The 19,717-nt window shown below is 38.6% G+C and overlaps 1 protein-coding gene across 7 annotated transcripts in view; it reads left to right on the top strand.

Annotated features, from left to right (window-relative positions):
• The window catches only part of INPP4B (inositol polyphosphate-4-phosphatase type II B), a 370,109-nt gene that overhangs the window by 179,669 nt on the left and 170,723 nt on the right, over positions 1-19,717 (top strand). For all 7 annotated transcript variants that reach the window (XM_072862441.1, XM_072862442.1, XM_072862437.1 and 4 more), the window contains one exon: positions 19,356-19,406. In XM_072862441.1, the coding sequence (XP_072718542.1) occupies positions 19,356-19,406 (51 nt within the window). The remainder of the gene's footprint in view (positions 1-19,355; positions 19,407-19,717) is intronic.

The following is a 19,717-nucleotide window of genomic DNA, read 5'->3' on the forward strand; positions in this document are numbered from 1 at the left end:
TCCTTGTAAAAATATCCGTCACAGAGAGGAATATTTTTAGTTTTCTGTAGCTAAATTCCCCATAAGTAATTTGTCATATCTCTGGCAGTCTTGGGGTGTGTGGAGAAGGGAGGGTTACTGATTTTCCCTCACCCCTTCTATGTGCAGAGTGCTGACCAGGATGGAGCAAGAGTGCTATAATTCAAAAACAGTTTCTCAACAGCTAAACCAAATAACAGGACTGTAACGTGTTTCTTGTTCTTCCTCAAAGGTTTAAAAGCACATAGTAATAAAGGTAGCAGAAGCAGAATTTTTCTTTTAATGGTTTTGTGGCTAGAGTTCATCTGTCTGCCTGAAACGAACTGGGATCTCACAGAGAATTGGTGCCCGAAGCACTGCTGTAGCTTCTGGGTTTATTAACCCTTTGTTGCAGGAAGGGATATATTGGGGTGGGAGTTCCACAGATTATTGCTGTGGATGCTGAAGAGGAATATGATTTGAGCTGGTATTTAATTTAGCTACCTAATGGAGCTACCTTTAACTTAAATGTTACTGTGTATAACCTTCACTGAAATATTTTGTGTTGTCCTACCTTGTTGCCAGTTAGCCCCTGGGAACTTCACCTTGATTATTTACTGCAGCTTGTTTTCACTTTTTTTGAGTGTGGTGGTGTTGCTCATTTTAATATGCAAACATTTGGAGATTTTTTTTTTTTTTTTTTGTTAAACTTGAAATGTGGGTGTCAGACTCTCCTGATCTATTGTACAGGAATTCCTGTAATTTGCAGGAGCACAAAGCCATTTGTGAAAGAATTTTTTTCATGCATGGAGAGAACAGATCTTATTCTCTGTAAGTGAAAAGCAGGAAAGTCAGGACTAGATTACAGAACAATCACTTAACTCAGACGGGTGTGTGTGTGTTTTCATGGAAAATGACATATGTAGTGTAAGTACAGCAATTAAATATTTGTACAACAAAGAATTTCTGTGGAACCCTATTATAAATGCTGGTATATAACACCCAGGATTATGTCTGGCCACATGCTGTGGGGAGTACTAAGAGAAAGCTAAAATGCATCTTTGTGAACTTCCATAATTTTGAATTTGAAACTCTGCAGATCCAGTTTGCAAAGGCTTTAATAGAAAAAGGCTGCGAATGTGGAAGTTTAGAAAAGCGGAGAGGACTTTCCTTTGCGATGTGAACTCGATCACCATGAGCTGGCTGCTGTAAGTCAAGCACAGAGCCTAGTTCGATTTCTGGTTACTAAAACTGGAAAAAAAATATGCAGAAAGGAGTAGAGCTCTTTTCTGAGAAGGGATTCAGTGTAACCATGCTGACTCCTAGTGTCTCAAGAGCAAGTATATGTGCTATATTGGCCCTGTGCCACAGGGCAACCTTTAGCTGTGCCCTGCACGCAAGAGGAATTATTTTGCCAGATGATTCATGGGTTGCCAGCGGAGCAGGATTTATAAAGAATGTGTTGGGACTGTTTGTTATCAGTGGAGGATGTGGGAAATTTAGGGGAGAAAAAAGTGAGAGGAAAAAATATTGCTGTTAATACAATTGAACTGCGTAACTGGAAGCAGCTTTTGTTGTTGCTCTTCTATATGGAGGCACTGCTGGAAATAAACTGAGCCTCTGCTCAGGAAGTGTGGGTTTCTTAAATGATATTCATTAGCTACGGGTGCTTATCTTTACAGAGAAATGTTTTCAAGACAAAACGATGGTCAGTCTGCAGATTTTCTTTCTTGGAAAGAATAGTGTACTGAGATGACACTGTCTTTATTTCTTAGATGAAATGAAACAAGAATAGTAGCTCTGCTGTCAAGACATCTTTAGCATCTGTAATGCAGTAGTTTAACAAAAGGTTAAAAACATGAATAATTCTCTGTCATTTTAAAGAACAGTTTTTAGCAGGAAAAAAACCCTAATCTGCCAGACTTGACTTTTTGAACCATTTTTTCTGAAGTTTATTTTATTTGGTTGTTGATGGTAGCTGTAGTACTGGCAGGAGATCTCTTGAGTGTAGGCACTTGTCAAGTGAAGTGCGTGATTATAAAATGATCTCTAATCCATGCAGGAACACAGAAGGATTAATAGCAGGTCTTTGGCCACAGAACTAGTGATGCTAATGGTGATGTTGACACTTCCAACTGCTGCTTCTTGACATTGTCTTTGGAAGAACTAAGTTTGTTTGAATATAAATTGTGGAGTACTAGTATTTTTAAGTAGAAACTGAAGTTAGAAGTAAAATAGGCTCTGTCATTTGGATAATCCATGGAAGTAACCAACTGACGCACCAAAAAGTAGTCCCAATGCACGTCCTTCAGCAGCAGTGGGTCTCTTCCAAAGGCTTCTACCAGCTGTGTTTCCAAATAAAACTACAGAAGGGGAAATGGTAATATTTTTTTATAAAGGGATTTCTTTACATACATTTCCTTTTTATGCCTATAATATAAAATAGGGTAATATGTTTTACGTTTGTTTTACACATCAGTTGTAAAACTTTATAATAAATTATATGAAAAGTAAACTTCTGTGGCAAACTTCAGTGTTAATTTCTTGCTGGTGAAGAATGGAAAAGAGTGGAAGTTTGCCATATCAGCTCAGGAAACTTTCTGTTCGGGGGAGCGCATAAATCCTGGAAAATGGCTTCTGGTGTGTGAGCCTTACTAGCACTGTCAAGGCTGAGATGTAAATATCAACTTCCCTCTGCAGGGGCTTGCAGCTCTCTGCGTTCATCTCATTGTTGAGGGAAGGAAAATCTTTCTCTCTTCTAGGAGCAAAAGACCACAGGAAGGAGATACACTGCAGTTGGCATATGAGGTTTGAAGAAAAGCAGGGTCTGGGTGTTTTCTGGGTGTCATGGAATCTGAATTGATTCTCTCTGTTGGAGGCTGAAAATACCATTCTTTGTGTCTTCTTGTGAGCGACGGTGAGATATTAAGCAAGGTGTTGTTTCAGGAACTGCATGTTGCACTGTGGCAGCATTTCCTGTACACAGTTGTCAGGGGAAGAAACTGATATGTGCTAAGAACAAAGATGTAGGTGGGGAAAGAAATAACAGCTGAATTAAATTGTGATGGTAGAAACAAACGTTATCATGACGGAAATGAAAGGACATGGGGAGCAGAGTATTGGCATCCAGGCCTTACAGTACGGACTCCAGTAGCCTAGGTCCCCAATTCTGGAGGGCAAAGGTATTTAGTTTTACATAGATGTTAGATGGCTTTCCAGAGGTGAATGTAGATCAGAAAATAATTTCCATGAGGTCACAGATAAAAGGCTTCTAGATTTTAAGTACTTGCTACTTCGCACAACGAGTGGGCTTCCCCTCTCTCCGCAGAGGTCTGGAATTTTGTCACTCTTGTGTTTGTGAAACATTCTCCATGAATTTCATTCAAGGGGTCTTGGTTTCTTCTCTCGTATACAGGGAAGAAGACAAGTATCGTTAACTCAGAGAAACCTTGAGATTTCTTAGGATTTTGGGGGACCTTCCTATGCCCTTAAACGGTCCCTCTAGAGATATATGCAACTGTGGATTGCTCACAGGTTTGTGGAGAGATGATGGTGTAGAGAGTGGTGCATAATTCACTGCCTTTCTGTGCCGTGATCTGTGTGTAGGACGATGAGAATTTTCAGCTGCAGTGTTTAAATCAGACCTGTCATACACATTTTGTTAATCCAAATATTATCTTGAGCTGAAGCCTCACATGCAGTTTGAATCAATGCTGGGCTTTCCTTTTAAAAGAATATTCAGCTATTATTTTTAAATGTGGACTTTCAAATAAGTCCAAGTATGTTTTAGTTTTTGAGGGAGTGACGTACTGAAGATCATTAATGTTGGTTTTATTCCACTCTGATCTTTTCAAAAACAAGAGATATGGAATTTAATAAAGTGCTTTTTATTAACTGCTCTGTGATGATGGTTATGCTGACAATTTTGGAGTTAAGGTTCTTTCAACAGTATTAAATTAGGTATTATTTCAAGATCTTTAGTGCTTAAAGCTGAGCAGAATGACTTCATGAAATCACGGAATGCAATAGAAAGAAATTAACCTCTTTTAGACTGTGTCCACTGAAGGTGTATAAATAAACAATTTGTATACTTTGGTTTAACGTCTCATTTTCATTCTTGTACCTTTGAGTAAAGATGATTTCTTATGATGCTTACATTTATGTGCAAATAGAAGAAAGTATAGTAATTTTTAGCAAATAGGTATGGGAATATTTAGTTTGATTTTGCTGATTTTTTTTTTTCCCAGTTAAATTCTTAACGCATTGGATTTTTAAAATATTTTTCCACTTAAAGTTTTGTTAGTCAAAATACTGAAAAGCATTTTGACCCCTTTTAGTCTTTCTTTTGAGAAATTAACTGTGCATAAATGATGGAATAAATCTAGGCATACTTTATGGGAGGTTTTAAGAAAGGGGGAAAATTTCAGTGTTCATTTCAGACAAATTCTGATGATACTTCTGCTGTGCAAAGTAATCACCAAGTTGGGGAATACATGTGAAGATGGGGTTTTTCAGTCTTCAGAAAGATATAATAACCTGTTATATAGGCAGTTTCAAATCATGTTTATAAAATGTCTGTTTCGCCCCTTAAGTTATACTCTTTCCACTATATTATGTATATTCTCATAAAACGTCATTTATCATTAAGCAAGATTTTTTTTCATTCAGATTAATCCATTGCCTGTAAACCTGAAAAATTCCATTTTTATTATTTTTAAGTTCTCCTTTGCTTTCATTTGGGATAGCAATGGTATTTAGAGAGCTGCTGAAATGATACCTCAAAATAGAATGCTTTCCTGAATCAGGACCTTTCTCTTCTCCTTATCCCATTTCTCATGTTCCTCAACTTTACTTTGCAATACAAATAGCTTTTTGTAGCCTATTTCTCTGGTAATTTTACCTACCCTATATCCAGATTTCTTTGTGGTCCTCTGTTAAAAAATTGTTTTGGGAATCGTTGAGAAAAAGCCACAGACTAACACAATATTTAACATGACCCATAATACAATGCAATTAAGTATTTGTTCTTGCATTTTATTAGTAATTTAAAATGATCTCACATGACAGCAATAAATAAAATGGAGTATTACTCAAAAATACCGTATCACTTGGAGAGACTGACTAAATTTGTAATATCAGAATAAGCTACTCCCACGCATGCATGCGCATTTGAAGTAGTTGATGCTAGAAGAGCAAGTATGACACCCAAGTCTTGTAACTACTCTAACATGACTGATTCTGAATTTAATTTTCTATGTGTCCACTTTCTTGCCTGCTGTTTTGCCCTCTTCTCATTTGTTCCACTCATAGGTGGAATAAATTACAGAGGTTAAACAGAGTTTCATCCCAATACCTCCAGTGTTCATTGCCCTTGCTACATTCTCATATTCTTTTTCTGTCATTTGTAAATGTGTCTGTTATTGTTCTAGATAAGCATCCTGACTGCTTACCTGTAGCATAAGAAATAAAAGTAATAAATGTGTGTGGGTGTGGGTGTTCATGGGTGGTTTTGGTTTGGGCTTTTGAGGTTTGCTTCCGAATGAAATTGTACAATTCAGCTGCTGGATGTGGCTTTTTTAACATTGGAAATTGCATGGGTTTTATTAGAAAACTAGGCACATGAGCCTTGACATTCATGCTAAATTAGTTCATGTCTTGAAATGCTTGCTAGAATTAGTTAGATAAAAATTCATACATTTTATCCAGTGGGGTTTTGTCTTGCTTCTAATTGTTGTTTAAAGGGCCCATCTATAAGATGGTTGAGTTCAGGCAGCTACTATGATAATCACATTGGATGGAGAGGGTCTGTAATAATTTATACAGAATTTATTGTATGAGTTGGAAGATGCTCTATGACTACAACATTATTTCACATATAAGCTGTTGTTTGTTGCATGTATCTTTTTCCCTTTTAGATATGAGTTGTGGAAGGGGAAACCTCTAAACATTAATTTTCTAGAACTACCACCATCCTGTCAGCATATGGGATGCTGTGCAATTCAGGACACTCTATCACAACCTGTCCTCAAGCTGAAGAGATTACCATATTTTTACATGTATAACTACCTTTCATATAATTAATCTTGTATTAAAATGCTTTTCTTTTACAAATAATGATTCCCTGTGTCACGGGAAAAGATTCTACTAAGTCTTGGGGGAAGGACTGAGGAGAAATTTGTAGGCTGCTCTGTATTTGGATAAAGTGAAAATGAACACCACTTCACTATGCTAAAGCCTGTATTTGCTAAGCATTGCTGTATTACTTGTGCTTGAGTGTAACTAGTGCCATTCCTGTGAAGTTAATGAATTAAAATTATTTTGATATGTAAGGCTACTAACACATTTTTGGAAGTGTAGCCTATGTGCTGTTTGTTAAGTTGATAGAATCTCCTACTTGTTTTCAAAAGTCCTTCTCAAGACGTTGCAGTATCTGTAGTCAGGCATTAAAACTTATGCAAATTTACATCATCTGTGGCAAGATATATCTGTTCCTTTGATTTATTTAGACAGAAATCAAGTCTGTGTCATCTAATCTACTTGACATAAAATCATTCCTGATAAAATGTGCCTGTGCTTTTTTTATCCCCTACTCTTGTTGTACGCTCACTTTCTAGTGAATTTCTAGTACTAATTTTGATCTCTCTGAGAACTGTTAATGATTTAAAATGCAGGTATCTTCTGTAAGATAGTTTAACCTAGACCTGGACCCAAATTATGTAGAATCTCATACACCTTCCCAAACCAACTCGACTCTTATTGAGTTGACTGGTTTTGGAAGAAGACTAGCTAAGGGTGTTTACTGGCAGAGTATTTTTTAAAACTGGGGTTTCTGTTCAGTGGCATTGAAATACATGCCTTTTTGAAATTTCCAGTTCCCATCCTGGTGTCAATTTGTATGTATCCTGAGATATGATACTGACTTTAAATCTCTGCACCCTACAGTATTTCATGTCAGTTGTTGAGGAAGTTAAGGGTGAGTCAGCAAGCGCTGTCACCTTAGCAGAGCAGTGTTGGAAGCACAAAGGATGCGATAGTGAAAAATTATACTGTGCATCAGAAGTGAAAGAGTAGCATGTAAACTATGAAAGGGGGAAAGCTGTCACCGGAGTTTGTGCGATAACTTTCCTGTCGCCTGGTTGTGGCAACTTCATCTAATAAGCTGTAGTGTTGTGGCTGACATTTGGATAGCTCGCAGAAAATATGTCTGGTGGGCTAGAATGGAGATGGCTTGGCTTTGAAACATCAGAAAAGATCACAGAGCGAGTGTCCGTTTTCTTACGTAACTTATGGCAATTTGGGGGTGGTCTAAGGGTCTATAGGAGTAGGTAGCCTTTTGTCAGGCAGGCAGATAGAATGGAGGAAACAAACAAGTTACCAGGAGCACAAGCTTTCCTGAGTTCCTGAAGGAGACTTCATCTGCTAAAAAAAGTTGTCAGCTTCTTTCCATCTTATATCAGCTCGTCTAATAACAGATACTATCTTTCCCAGAAAACATTATCTTGCTGAATTTCCAAATAAGAAGTTGCAAGATAAAAGCAAGAAAGAATCTATAACTGGCTTCTAGAAATAGAAGCATGGTCAAATTTCAGACCTAAACATCTTTGCTAGGAATACTGTTCCTAATATTTTCTGTTTATTTGCTGATAAAGCGTGATTGAAACAATCCCAGCAAATTACCCTTTTCAGTTTTAGAAAAAGTTAATATGTTTGGTTTTTTTTTTAAGTAGTGAAAATATTTCAATAGATTTGGTGTTTACTGTGAGCCTTAGGATCTTTTTGCATCAGTTTATATCAGTATATAATTTCTGAAAGAAACAAATAATTACTTCAAAATATTTACCTAATGTCTTTACTCACTCTTTGTGATTCATAAGAATCAGAATTTAATTACTTACCACAGGCAGCCATGACTATCGACTTTCCTAACCCTCCTTATCAGTCTGAAAGCAGGGTGCTCATAGCTTATTTGGTTTTAACTAAGATCTCTGCAAGAGCTTGATCGTGCTTATAGAAAAGGATTACCATGTGTTGCAGATTGCAGTTACGCTTTAAAAAAAAAAAGGCAATGTAGTGGGGGGAAAAAAGGGTTTATCTTAATATGGCAAATAAGCACAGCGACACATACTCAGGTGAGGAAAACCAGTCTTTCTGTAAGATGGTTTTGAGATCAAAATCGTGCATTTTATATAGAAGTGACTATGAATATAATTTCACTGATAAAACAATGAAATACTCTTACCATAAACTTGTCTGTGTTACGACTTCGTATTGAGACATAAAAGAACTGTGTGATCTCTGTTTTTTGCCTTGCCTTGTCGGTACAAAACTATGTTTAGGTTGCTGCAGAGTAGAATAGGCCCATGGTGATACCTGCTTCCAGTGATAGCTACTTCTTGCCTTTAAAGCAGAAACTCATTTAGATTGTGAGAGAGATGAGACGTCTGTCTTGAAGTCACTTCTGAAGCCACTTCTGAAGTCACTTCTGAATTTATTTAATAAATAAATAAAAAGCCTTTCAGTTTCTCATCTCAGAAGAGAGAGGGGTTGTGCAAAGGTCAGAGCACTATCAAAGATTGCCTGTTTGTTTAAAGATGGCTGACAAGTAGGTTGGTTGTTTGAGTATTTATATACTTAAGAACTTAATTCCAGTTATGCAGGTTTAACTGTTTCACCCCAAGAACAAGATGCTTTCTCAAATGAAAAAATGAATTTGTACATCTTTTCTTTATAGATCGTTTTGGGAATGTTTATACTTGGATAGTTGGGAAAGTTTATTTTCCCAGGAACTTCTGGACGTTCTTGTGAGAAAATTCCTTGCTCCCCTCAAGCGTAGATGGTTAGCAATGCGGTCAAAGTGTGTGGGAGCCCTGGACACCACAGTCTTTCTCATGACAGGACTGCAGTTCTACAGGTTGGAAGAGCCATTATCTGGGGAAGTACATCTAGAAGCTTGATGTACTTCCCCAGGATCTATCCCTGCCTTAGTAGACAGGATCTATCTATTAATAAAAGTCCATTTTATGGACTTTTATTAATAGATAGAACCTGTCTACTAAGGCAAAGAAAACAGAGCTCATAGCAAGCCCCCCAAAAATTGATGTACTCCCTCTCATCTGTCTACCCTATATTTATACCTTCTACCACAGTAAATCTGATGAGCAGTTTTACCCAGAGTTCCCCAAACCAGAAGTGATTTACTATCTGTTAGGGAATACCTCCACCAGACCTTAGCCTCCACTATTTTTTAAACATTATCACAAACTGTCATAAGAACAAAAGAAAAATCCGTATTGATAAATCTTATTTTCCCTGCTTTTCTGGAAATATATGTGAGAGTCCTTCAAGCTTCCACTTATTAGAGAAAAATGTGGTGTGTGTGGAAAGCTCCCGATCTCCTAAGGGAAAAGCGGTTGCCAGCTGAGAGAATTCTTTACCCAGGGAGCTGCTCCAAGGCACTCAGTCTGGAATAATAGAAATGGGATGAAAAACAGTAGTCTCCAAGTACATGACCCTATATTTTCTACTAACATGAATGTTTTGGATGAATTAAGAGTTGATGTATCGGAAACAAATTCCATGAAGGACAACGCAGGTAAATTAGCTGATCAAAGTGTGACTAAGCAGCGGATCTAATGCAGCGGAGAGAGGCAAACAGGATTCCCAGATGAATCCAGGGAACTATGTTCAATATACACAAGTTAGGCCTTTTCTGGAAAGCTGTCAGTAATGTGATCATTTGTGTTCAAGAAAGATGAATTAGGACTGGAACAGATAGGGTGGTCTTGGGAACAGAGAGCCTGTTGTATGACGGTGTATTGGAAAAGCTTGGCTTATTATCCTAACAAAATGAAGTACAAGAGAGCATATGATTCCTCTCTTATGAATACCAGGAGACCAGTATGAGGAACAGAAAATAATTACTTAGCTAAAAGACCATGTTGGCAGAAGAGCAAATGAGTATAAACTCTCCATGAATAATTCTGGACTGCAAACTAGAAAATGACTCTGAACTATTATAGCAATCATTTTTTGGAATGACCTTCCAGTCAGAAGGGTGGAAGAAGAAATTCAAATAATTTCAAGGTGTAGTTCAAAAATGTGTGAAGGGAGTTTTACTATGTGGTGTCTGTGACAGTAAAATATTGAAGCAAATGATCTGTAGGTTCTTACAGCCCTGTGTTGCTAATACTTCTTTTTATTAAAATATCAGGCTCTTGATTGCTTTTCAAACTTTTATGACCGCTTTTGAGGGGAGTGGTGTTAGTCAGAAAATGTGTACTCTACGCATATTCTTTCATACGGTAGGGCTGAAGCCGCTTTCTCTGCTTCTCTCAACATCTCCTGTGGATGTCCAGAATACTGATGGATGGGCACTGCTTGTAAACATGGCACAGACTTTAGGGAAATGATGGTATTCATTTTAAGTCTTCACAAAAGTTCTTTCTGGTGGTTCTACTGCTGCAGCTGCGTGCAGTAATAACTGCAGGGAAAATCACTGCTGGAATTCCCTGAGGGAGACACCCAGTGGGAAATGAAGAAGGTTGAGTCTGACTGGCTGAGCAGAATTGCTCTAAAATGTTCGCTTTAAAATTTAAAAGCTCACGTGAAAAAGTGACCTTAAAACAAGGGAGAGGGGGATAAAATCTTTAACTTTCTTTTTGGGTGATCTTATGACAATTTTCTGCTTCTGTGGGAACTGATAGCTGATTAGTTCTGTACCTCACATAAAAATAACTCATCCAAAATACTGAACTTAAGGCCCTCAGCAGGCGATGCGTTCAGGTATTGGCAGAGGGGTAATATCAGCTTCTAGAGGGAACTTAGGTGGAGGGTGTGTACTGGGGACGTGACGGCTGCAGCTGCAGAGGGTTTTAAACTCTGAGATCTCGTTTTCAGCTGCTCCCATGAGTCAGAAGACTGAGAGATATTTTGTTTAGAGTATTGAAAGGTCTGGACTTCTTTAAGGCAGCTTTTTTTCTGTGTTTAATATGTGAATAACCTGCTGCCATTTGAGTAAATGTTGCAATCTGTTGAGGAACTGGGAGTGTTGGAAATACCTATGCTAGATGCAAATATAAACTTTGTTTCTTGTAGGTAACTGGCTCATCAGTGTAAATGGTTTCATGTTTAATTTATAGTAAGATTTCTGAAGAACTTAATGTGATTTTTATGGCAATAGATACAAATCATGAAATGCAGATTATAGCATACTCAAAAATAGACTGTTTATTCAGTAAAGAAAAAAGGGAATTTCAATTCATTTTGTCAAGATATTCAGAGTCATAGTGCAATTTTTACTCAAGTTTGGATGCAGAAGATTGTGTTCTGGTAATTTTACATAGCTGTTGAGGCTCATCATCTGATCGGTCCAGCAATATTTGCCTTAATTTGTTGTGCGTCATATGCTGAAGCAAGACCGTGTTGACTGGCTGTTCATCAGACAACTGTATGTGCTTTTCACCACCCTTGGCTTGTATCCTCTCAAGTGTCCCCTGAAATAAGTGGTTAGAGTACAAGTTCTTTCCTTGGCTTCTCTAGCATGGTTTTTTGGCACAAGTTCTCTGATGCTCATATGGAAATGAGATATTTTTTTTTTCCCCCCCCCTATCCAGCTGCCTCAGGCCCTGTGAGCGGTGCTGAATACTTTCATTCTATGAAGGCATTTTTCCCTGAAATTCCAGCCTGAACACTTGGGTTATAGTCTGCTGCTTCAGGGGAGCAAGATGCTCAAACAGACAGACTGAGAGATTGCCAGATCAGTCATGTTTTGCTTAAGCAATATGTACAGCTAGATGGGGGGGAGGAGAAAAAGTGTGAGAGAAAAGCCTATGTATGTATTCCTACCTCCTATTTTCTTAATCATTCTGGAGTGAGTATTCTTTGGGATGTAATTTGTTAGAGCATCCGGGTTTCCCTGGCTGCAGTTAACTGCTGCTTTTTTTGGATTGTGGAGTCTGTCTCAGTGATCTTTGGAGAGTGGAATTGTAATAACCAGCCTGAGGTATTGGGATTTGAGCAAGTAACAACGTCCCTGTTGGCTGGCCCATATAAATGAATAGCCAAAAAAGCTTAGGAATGCTCCATCAGTAGCTTGCTGACAGAAGCTAGAATTTGCCTTCTATTGCCTTCTGCCACTGTGACTTTTATTTCACAGTGAAAGCAAGCAGGGAAGAGCAGGCATCACAAGCACTTTGAAGGGGATTTTTACTCTTCAGATTTTGCGGCTTGTTCCCAGTATGCAACAGACTTTAAAGGGGTGATTCCCGGAAATTATGATGGGGGCGAAAAGAGCAACCGGCCTACTGGCTGACTGTAACGCCTAAGGACTTCAAACACGGTGTTATATTATATTATAGAAAAAGTATAACTGAGGAAACGCCTAGAATATTCAGTACCTATAGAAGACTGCGGAAGGTTTCTTCACATGGTTGGGCTTTGTTCAAAAGAACTGAGAGATGGAGGGAAAAAGCCTGTATTTAATTATTTCGCTACCAGTGGTCATTATAATGATGGCAAAAATTCGACCTTTTAAAAAAACGGTTGAGTAATAAGCAACCCACCGAACCGCAATGCGATGCTGCCTGTCAGTCTGCACTTATCGCTGTGAGGGACTCTGAGCGGGCGAGTGCTGTCGCTCCCCTGTCATGGCTGGATGCGTTGCATCTCGGAACGGATGGTGCTTCAGACCCCTGCAATACTTGAACCATCACTCGTAGGTGTTTCTTCACGGGTGCAAGCTGTGTGCACTGAACCCACAGTGCAAAGGTCATCTTTTGCTAGCAGCTGTTCACAAGGGGAGTGACGATGATCTAATCGTGCAAAGCAAGAATGCTTTGCAGCATAGGTCTGCATTAACTCTTGGCTGAGAGGGTGCAGCAATTCGTGGCTGTTTCTGCTCCCTGAAAAGCAGTGTACTGCAGCAATTGATACTGGCAGAGTATCTGTACCCCAAGTTTCAATAAAGAGCAAATTAATTACTCGTAGCAGAAGCGCATCTATTTTTAATGATGCTAAGACTCAAACGTTAATTATCTCTAATTTATAAAGACCATTTTTCTTTGTCACTTTTAATCTCTCACATAACCTTACAGTTGACAGATCTTTCTCAGTGGGAAAAAAAGCTTTTTCAAATAGGTTAAAAAAATTGAATCTAGAGCTCATGCTGTGTACTACGTTAACAAGGTAAATAAACAGTCTCTTCCTCCCATTTTTTCATTGCATACACTGAAAACATACTAAAGATTATTTAGATTTATATGGATAGATTTGACAGCTTTTTCATATTTACCTTGACTCCAAGAGATAAATCAAACTTAGGTCTTTGCCTTCAAGGATTAGTTATTTATCATATGAATAGCTGTGGAAGAGAATAGACCTAGATGTAGGGAGGTTGTTATAACTGTGTTTCAACTGTGTGATTTTCAGCTTTGTGTATTTCAGTTTTGGAGCATACTGGGGAAGAAGCTGTCTATGTGATCTTAGTGCTTTGTGGGGGAAAGAGCATTAACAGAGCTGCCTTTTTTTCCTCCTAGCACATCTTCAGTGCAGTCAGTTGTGTTTGGTAGTTTGCAGGGGGAGAGTCAGCAGCTGAAGCCGTGAGCCATGCTGAGGCGGGCTCTGCACCCAAGCTGTCACCTCGTCCCAGAATCTGAGCTACAGTGGGCCATTGCACGCGTACGCTCGCTATCGTTTTGCGTAGAGGCACAGTGCAAGGTAGTACAGCTCTAGTATGGCTGGCAATTATGCTGAGTTAATAAGCCTTGGTGGATCTGATCTGACTCTCTAGCATGTCCCAAAGCACTCGTAATGTATAGATTTTTCCGTCACTTGGTCTATTCCAGCTTCCATTTGGATGTTGCAGAGGTGGCATGTTTTTTTGTGATGCACTCAATACAGAGAGAGTTGCTAAGTAATCTGTTATTTCTGAACTCTGGAGTTCAGTTTTTTGAAGGCAATTCTGATCATATGCCCAAACTGTAAAAATAAACAAACAAGACGGTATTGTAATCAAATACTCAAGGCTTTTGTGTTTTCCTGCTCGTTATTCATACACCTAGTTAGGCACCTACATAAGCTGTTCAATTCTGTTAACCTCAGTCTTTGCTCGGGAGGGTCTCATAATGCTTATCTTGTACCACGTGTTGGTACTCTTCTCTAGAAAGCATACAAAGATGCGGCATACACAGAGAAGAGAGTCACTTGTAGAGAAGTTGGAAAGAAAAGCAGTTTATGATGCTTCTTAGAGACCGAGAAGTTCGTATTTTCTATTATCCTCGTATTATTTCTTGAAAAGTGGGCCTGGAGGTAGTACATAGTCTCAGTGCTGCGCAAACGAATGACTCTGACTCCACACTCTGCAAGAGAGTCATGATCAAACACTGCCTATAAAAAGTATCCAACCATGTGCAGATACGCCTGCCCTTCTGTTTGACCCTTTCAGATAAATAAACAGCTGAAACTGTCACTTGGCATACAGCAAATAATAGGGGCATACATATAGTAGGGAAAGTGGGACTTTCCCTACTATAGATAGTAGGGGAATATATATAAGATTTTATAATTTGTATTTTATATTTTATTCATATATTATATAATAAACATAATATATATATTATACCACTGCAACAGCGTTGCAGTAAAGTTGATCCAGCTTATGTTCCCTTTACTTGTTTTCATCTTTAATTTCATTTTAACATTTGTTAGTGTCTCTGCATAGCAACTTTTCCATTGGAACTGTAAACCCTGCAACACCACATGCATGCCTATTGGGAAAAGATTTTCTTTTTTCCTTTATAGGGACTCTTAGAAATAATTATGCACTAAAGGTTGGAAAATGACTGTATTAGCATTGCCCTCCATCCAATAAGCAGGTATCCAACAAAGTATTGATGGAAGTGTTTTACTTTGCTGACTACGCTATGTTGATTGAACTTTTTAGCAAATTGTTAATCTATATGATGAAAATAAATAGTTGGTAAATGTACAGTGTCTCATCAGTATCTACTTTTAAAAATTAATTTGCTGCATGTACTGGAATGGGATCTATCCTGTAAAAGCTGATCGATATTGTTGAATAACCTGGTAACAATTTCAGCATTTTCAGCTCATCCAGCACATAAACATGAAGCTACATGTTCTTTGACCGAAAAGTGACAAGAAATAGAGTTAGTGCCCGACTCTGGTGGGTGGTGCCACGCAGCTGGCAGGCAGGCAGGCAGGCAGGCAGGTGCTGGTGGTGGGGATGGGACTGGCTGCCCACAGCAGCCGCCTGGGGAGTTGTGCCGGTTGCGTTAGCAGAGTTCAGTGCTCGCGTTCTGTGCGAAAGGGCCTGCGGGGGAAAGAAAGGTGCAGATGGTCGCTGTCCCAGAGCACCTCCAGGTAGCGTAAAGGTAAAATTGACTGCGTGTGGTGTGTTCTTATACCGCTGCCAGAGTTACGCTGAGGGAGTGAAATGGTGAATGCCTTCCTGGAAGGTGCTATATTGAAAGAGCGTACGTGAATTTTTCAGTGACTGCTTTCGGTAGTCTTTCTTCTGCTGTGCTTTGTCTGATGTGGTGTGGACCTAGTTATTGGGAGATGCCAGGAGCGTATAACAGCGGTGACAGAATAGTACCAATTTATGGCCAACAGCAATAAGTGCTGGGAAGTCATTGGAAGCGCTGTGATTTGAGGTAAATCTAGAGAAACTGAGAAAAGGATCTAGCATTATTTCTTTGCAAAACTTAAGTGCCTTCCAAACGTGGCCTTTGATCATAAACTGAAATGCCAATACTTTAATTAAGGGCAGGCACACAAGTTTCAGTAACGATAATGATTCAGTCTTCTGAACTTTGACAGTGTGTGTGGACGTGGCTTAGACTGTCATGAATGACTGAAAGAAATGTTCTTTTTAATCATATAAAGCTGCCTTACACTAAGGGACAGTTAATTAAAGCTGAATTTAGCATTAATGCCTAGAGAAATTTGACGCTTAGATATGTCTGTGATAAATGCACTGGAAAGTATAAGGATAGCTAGTCGTTGCATATTGTTCTATATGAGATTTAAAGAAAGCGGAACGTATCATGGGTATGCACTCTAGTGCACTAGTGGTCTTCCTGGTATGACAAGCTGCGGTGTATCCAAGACGGCCGTATTATTTTACAAACTAAATCACTGGAATGAATGCTTGTCATAAACCTTTTGCATTTGACCTAGCTTACAAGCTGTCTTTCTTGCTTACTGTTTTTTATCTCTTCATACATCTCTTGTCTGGGAAGGTAAGGCTGTAATGTGTGTTATTCCAGGAAAGTTCAGTCTTACTCCAATTCTGAATAAACTCACCGTTCAGAGGTTTGCATTTGGCTCAGGAAAACCTAGAGCAAATAATGCGAAAACTGAAATTCTGACAGAATAATGGATGCTTGAGATTAAAATCTGCCTTTTTGTTTGTATTTATATTTTGTAGTTGTTTTAGAATACTATTGGGGTCATTAGGGAAAAGTTGGTTTATGACAACGTTTTAGAAAGTACAGCAGTTTGTTTAATCAGGTAATGTACTGGGAGAATATTTGCTCTTTCAAATCCTTTGTATTTCTCTCTTCCCCCCCGCCCCCCTTCATTTTGTGGATTGGGACTAGAGCTGAGTTGTTTCTTATGTTTTATATTTGGTTGAGAACTGTCTGACTTTGTGTTTGTAATGATGCTTGCCTGGGCCTATGTGGACATCTTGTAATGGGACTGATAACTGTGGTATTCTGAGAGTTTAAGTATGTTTGGGAACACAACCAATAGACAACATGAAAGGAACCAGACTATAGCTCCCATATATGTATTTACATACGCATATACGACTTCTCTTTTTAATGAATATTTTAAAACTGTTTCTAGAAAAAAAAAATTTGCACACACATGGATCAAAAAATCCAGTTTCCTTTCAAAATAAATATATTTCAGAGAGAAGAGAGAGAGAGTCTAATGCCAGCCCCACCAGACTGTACACCAGACTGTACACCTGGCCCACCACACAGCCATTTGGCTGTATGACTACTGGTTATCAAGTGGTTAAAACCAAATGAAAACAAACAAACATGGAGCTGAACGGAAAAGTATTTTAGAACTGAAAACTGAAGTTTGTGGATACTTTTTCTACTCCTTTCATTGTGACAGTAATGAAATTGAGCTTGGAACTGCAAACAAGCAGCAGAATTTTTTTTCCTTATTTAACTCCATTTGGAATTACAAAATGTGTTTTTGTCATGTGGAAGGCTTCTACTGTAGGTTTGTCAGGTTTTGCCTCCCTTTCCATTTCTCTGCTGGGTCAGAAAAACAGAAATACGTTCTCCTGAACTGAGACTTTATCCAGCAAAAGAAGGAATGAATATTCTATGATTCGAAGTGTATGTTTGATTCCGTTGATTTCAATAAGCATGAAAGATACTTGGGCTTCTTCTTGCTTTAAAGCACACCTTAGTGTCATGCAAAAACAATTACATGTTTTAAAATACTTGCTGAACTGCTTCTGGGTTACAAATGCATCTTCCTATAAATCAGTGATGAAGAGGAAGGTTCATTCTTAAATTATTTGTTTGTGTTTCTTGAATAAATATCCATAATAATTAGAAAATGGAAATACCTCACTTCCATGTTGGGCCAGATGTCACCTGTCTGAGGCTAGCATATAGAACAGCTTTTTAGCATTTTAAATGACGTAGAATTTTTGGCCTGGCATTGGTACGCCGCCTTTCTTTTAGGAAACAGATGTGCTGTAAGTTATTTCCCAATTTCCCCAGCCCCCAAAAGATTAAGACAGGTATCACCAACAAGGAAATATCAGTAATTTTATTTTCCTTTGTGATTTGAACTATTTACAGGTAAATTATAGATACGAATTTTGTGTTGAAAATTTTGTCCTAGTGATTTGTGGAAAGCCACATGCCTTGGAATTGGTAATGTTATATTAGTGGAAAAAATCCAAATGTAAAATTACATCCAAATGAGGATTCCCACAGATTTCTAAAGTATGCTGTCCCTCATTAAATTAATTATAGCATTTCTTCACAATCTTCAGGCTTTTGTGGAAAAAAATTGTTCTTGCTGTAGAGGATCAAGGGATAAGGGCTGACTGAGAAAAGCTGTGGTTCTACTGTGTTATGTCTCTGTGGTAGATTTTTGGTTGGCCCTTTCTGACAGCATGTATTTAGGATAACAAACAGACAAGTAAAATTATCTTTCTCTTGAAGGAGGGTTTTCTTTTTGTATAGTAAGTTGCAGCTAGCATGAAAGAACTGAGGGGCACATTTGAGGGCATGGGACAAAAATGAGTCTTTTGCTGACACATTTGCAAAATGAATTTGAGTTTTACTTTGAAATCAAGCCAAAAATTTGTCCTTGGGGGGCCGTGCTGTAAATGGATATCTGTTATTTAGACTAGGTAACTGAACAGATGTGAATGCTCAGTACATGCCTCCCTTGTGTGTTGCTGAAGCTGGCATCCTTTTACCAGCAAGCTAATCCAATGGGCTGTTTTGGCTCAGGCAGACCATGTTAGAGGGCTGTTACAGAGGTTTTCTTATACTTTTTCTATCTCATTTTTACCATTGAATCAGTTCCCTGTTCTCAACCAACATTCAACAATAAAATTATATAGACACTAAATCCACCCCCCCCCAACCTGTGCTGTATTTTGGAAAATCCAGGAGTAAGGGGAAGTCAGGTTGTCCCATACTTTTTCTTGTGAAATGAAAGTAGTTGTGTACAACGGCCGCTCCACCCTGCAGAAAATGCAGGGACAACTGGAGGTCCCATGTAGGGGAGAATGCAGGGACTTTCCCCCCATGAATGCCCACAAATATCTGTCACCTCAAAGACGCTCAGGAAGTGGTAGGAGGAGACAGGGCCATACATTGTGTGAGACTGGGGATCAGGACGTCTGTTGCAGATCAGCCTGCGAAGGCCAGTACTTATGTGGAGAAAATACTTTTTAATGTACTGTGTTCTTTCATTTGTGGTTGAAAATTTTGGTTCCAGAGAACAACTCTAGATAAAGAATTCTGGCATTCAAGTTAGAGCCAGAGAGTCTGATTTTAGGAAAGGAACAACTCAGCACAGCCTTTCTCCCTTTAGAGAATCAGGAAAGATCAGAGTGATAAATGGGTAGTGGTGAGAGACTTTCTCCACAGGAACCAGAAGATATTGTGCTTAAATTATTAATTAATTGTTATTAAATTATATATACATATAGACCTCCCTTTATCTCCAGAACGTAGAAAGTATGAGGAAAAAATGCATGAGCACTTCTCTCATTCTTATTGGAAAGTAACAACAAAAAAGTAACGTTTTGTTTGCCTCTTTTTTTTTTTTTTTTCTTCCTCTCCCAGGTCCGCACCAGTGTCCTACCTGATCACAAGGAGCCAAGAGCAGATGTTGGAGTAAGCGATTTTTTTTCATTAATCGATTTTTTTTTTTCACCGCATCAGCAGACACAGACACCCAATGGAGAGAAACAGTGTTCTGCCTAACTGCTAAACAGGAGCTGGCAAGCTTTTAATAGCAGAAATTGGGTTAAATGATTAAAAAAATCATGGCAGGAGTAATAGTCTCAGTGATTGATGTAATCCCATTCACATATTTCTTGAAAATCTTTTTCAACTGAAATTATCCTGAGGCAAGCACAACTATCTAAACTTCCTGCTACTGCCATACAAGCAATCCGGATGAGACTGAGAGCTTGGAATCACAT

Source organism: Ciconia boyciana, chromosome 5 (assembly GCF_034638445.1).
Source record: "Ciconia boyciana chromosome 5, ASM3463844v1, whole genome shotgun sequence".
Classification (NCBI taxonomy): Eukaryota; Metazoa; Chordata; class Aves; order Ciconiiformes; family Ciconiidae; genus Ciconia; species Ciconia boyciana.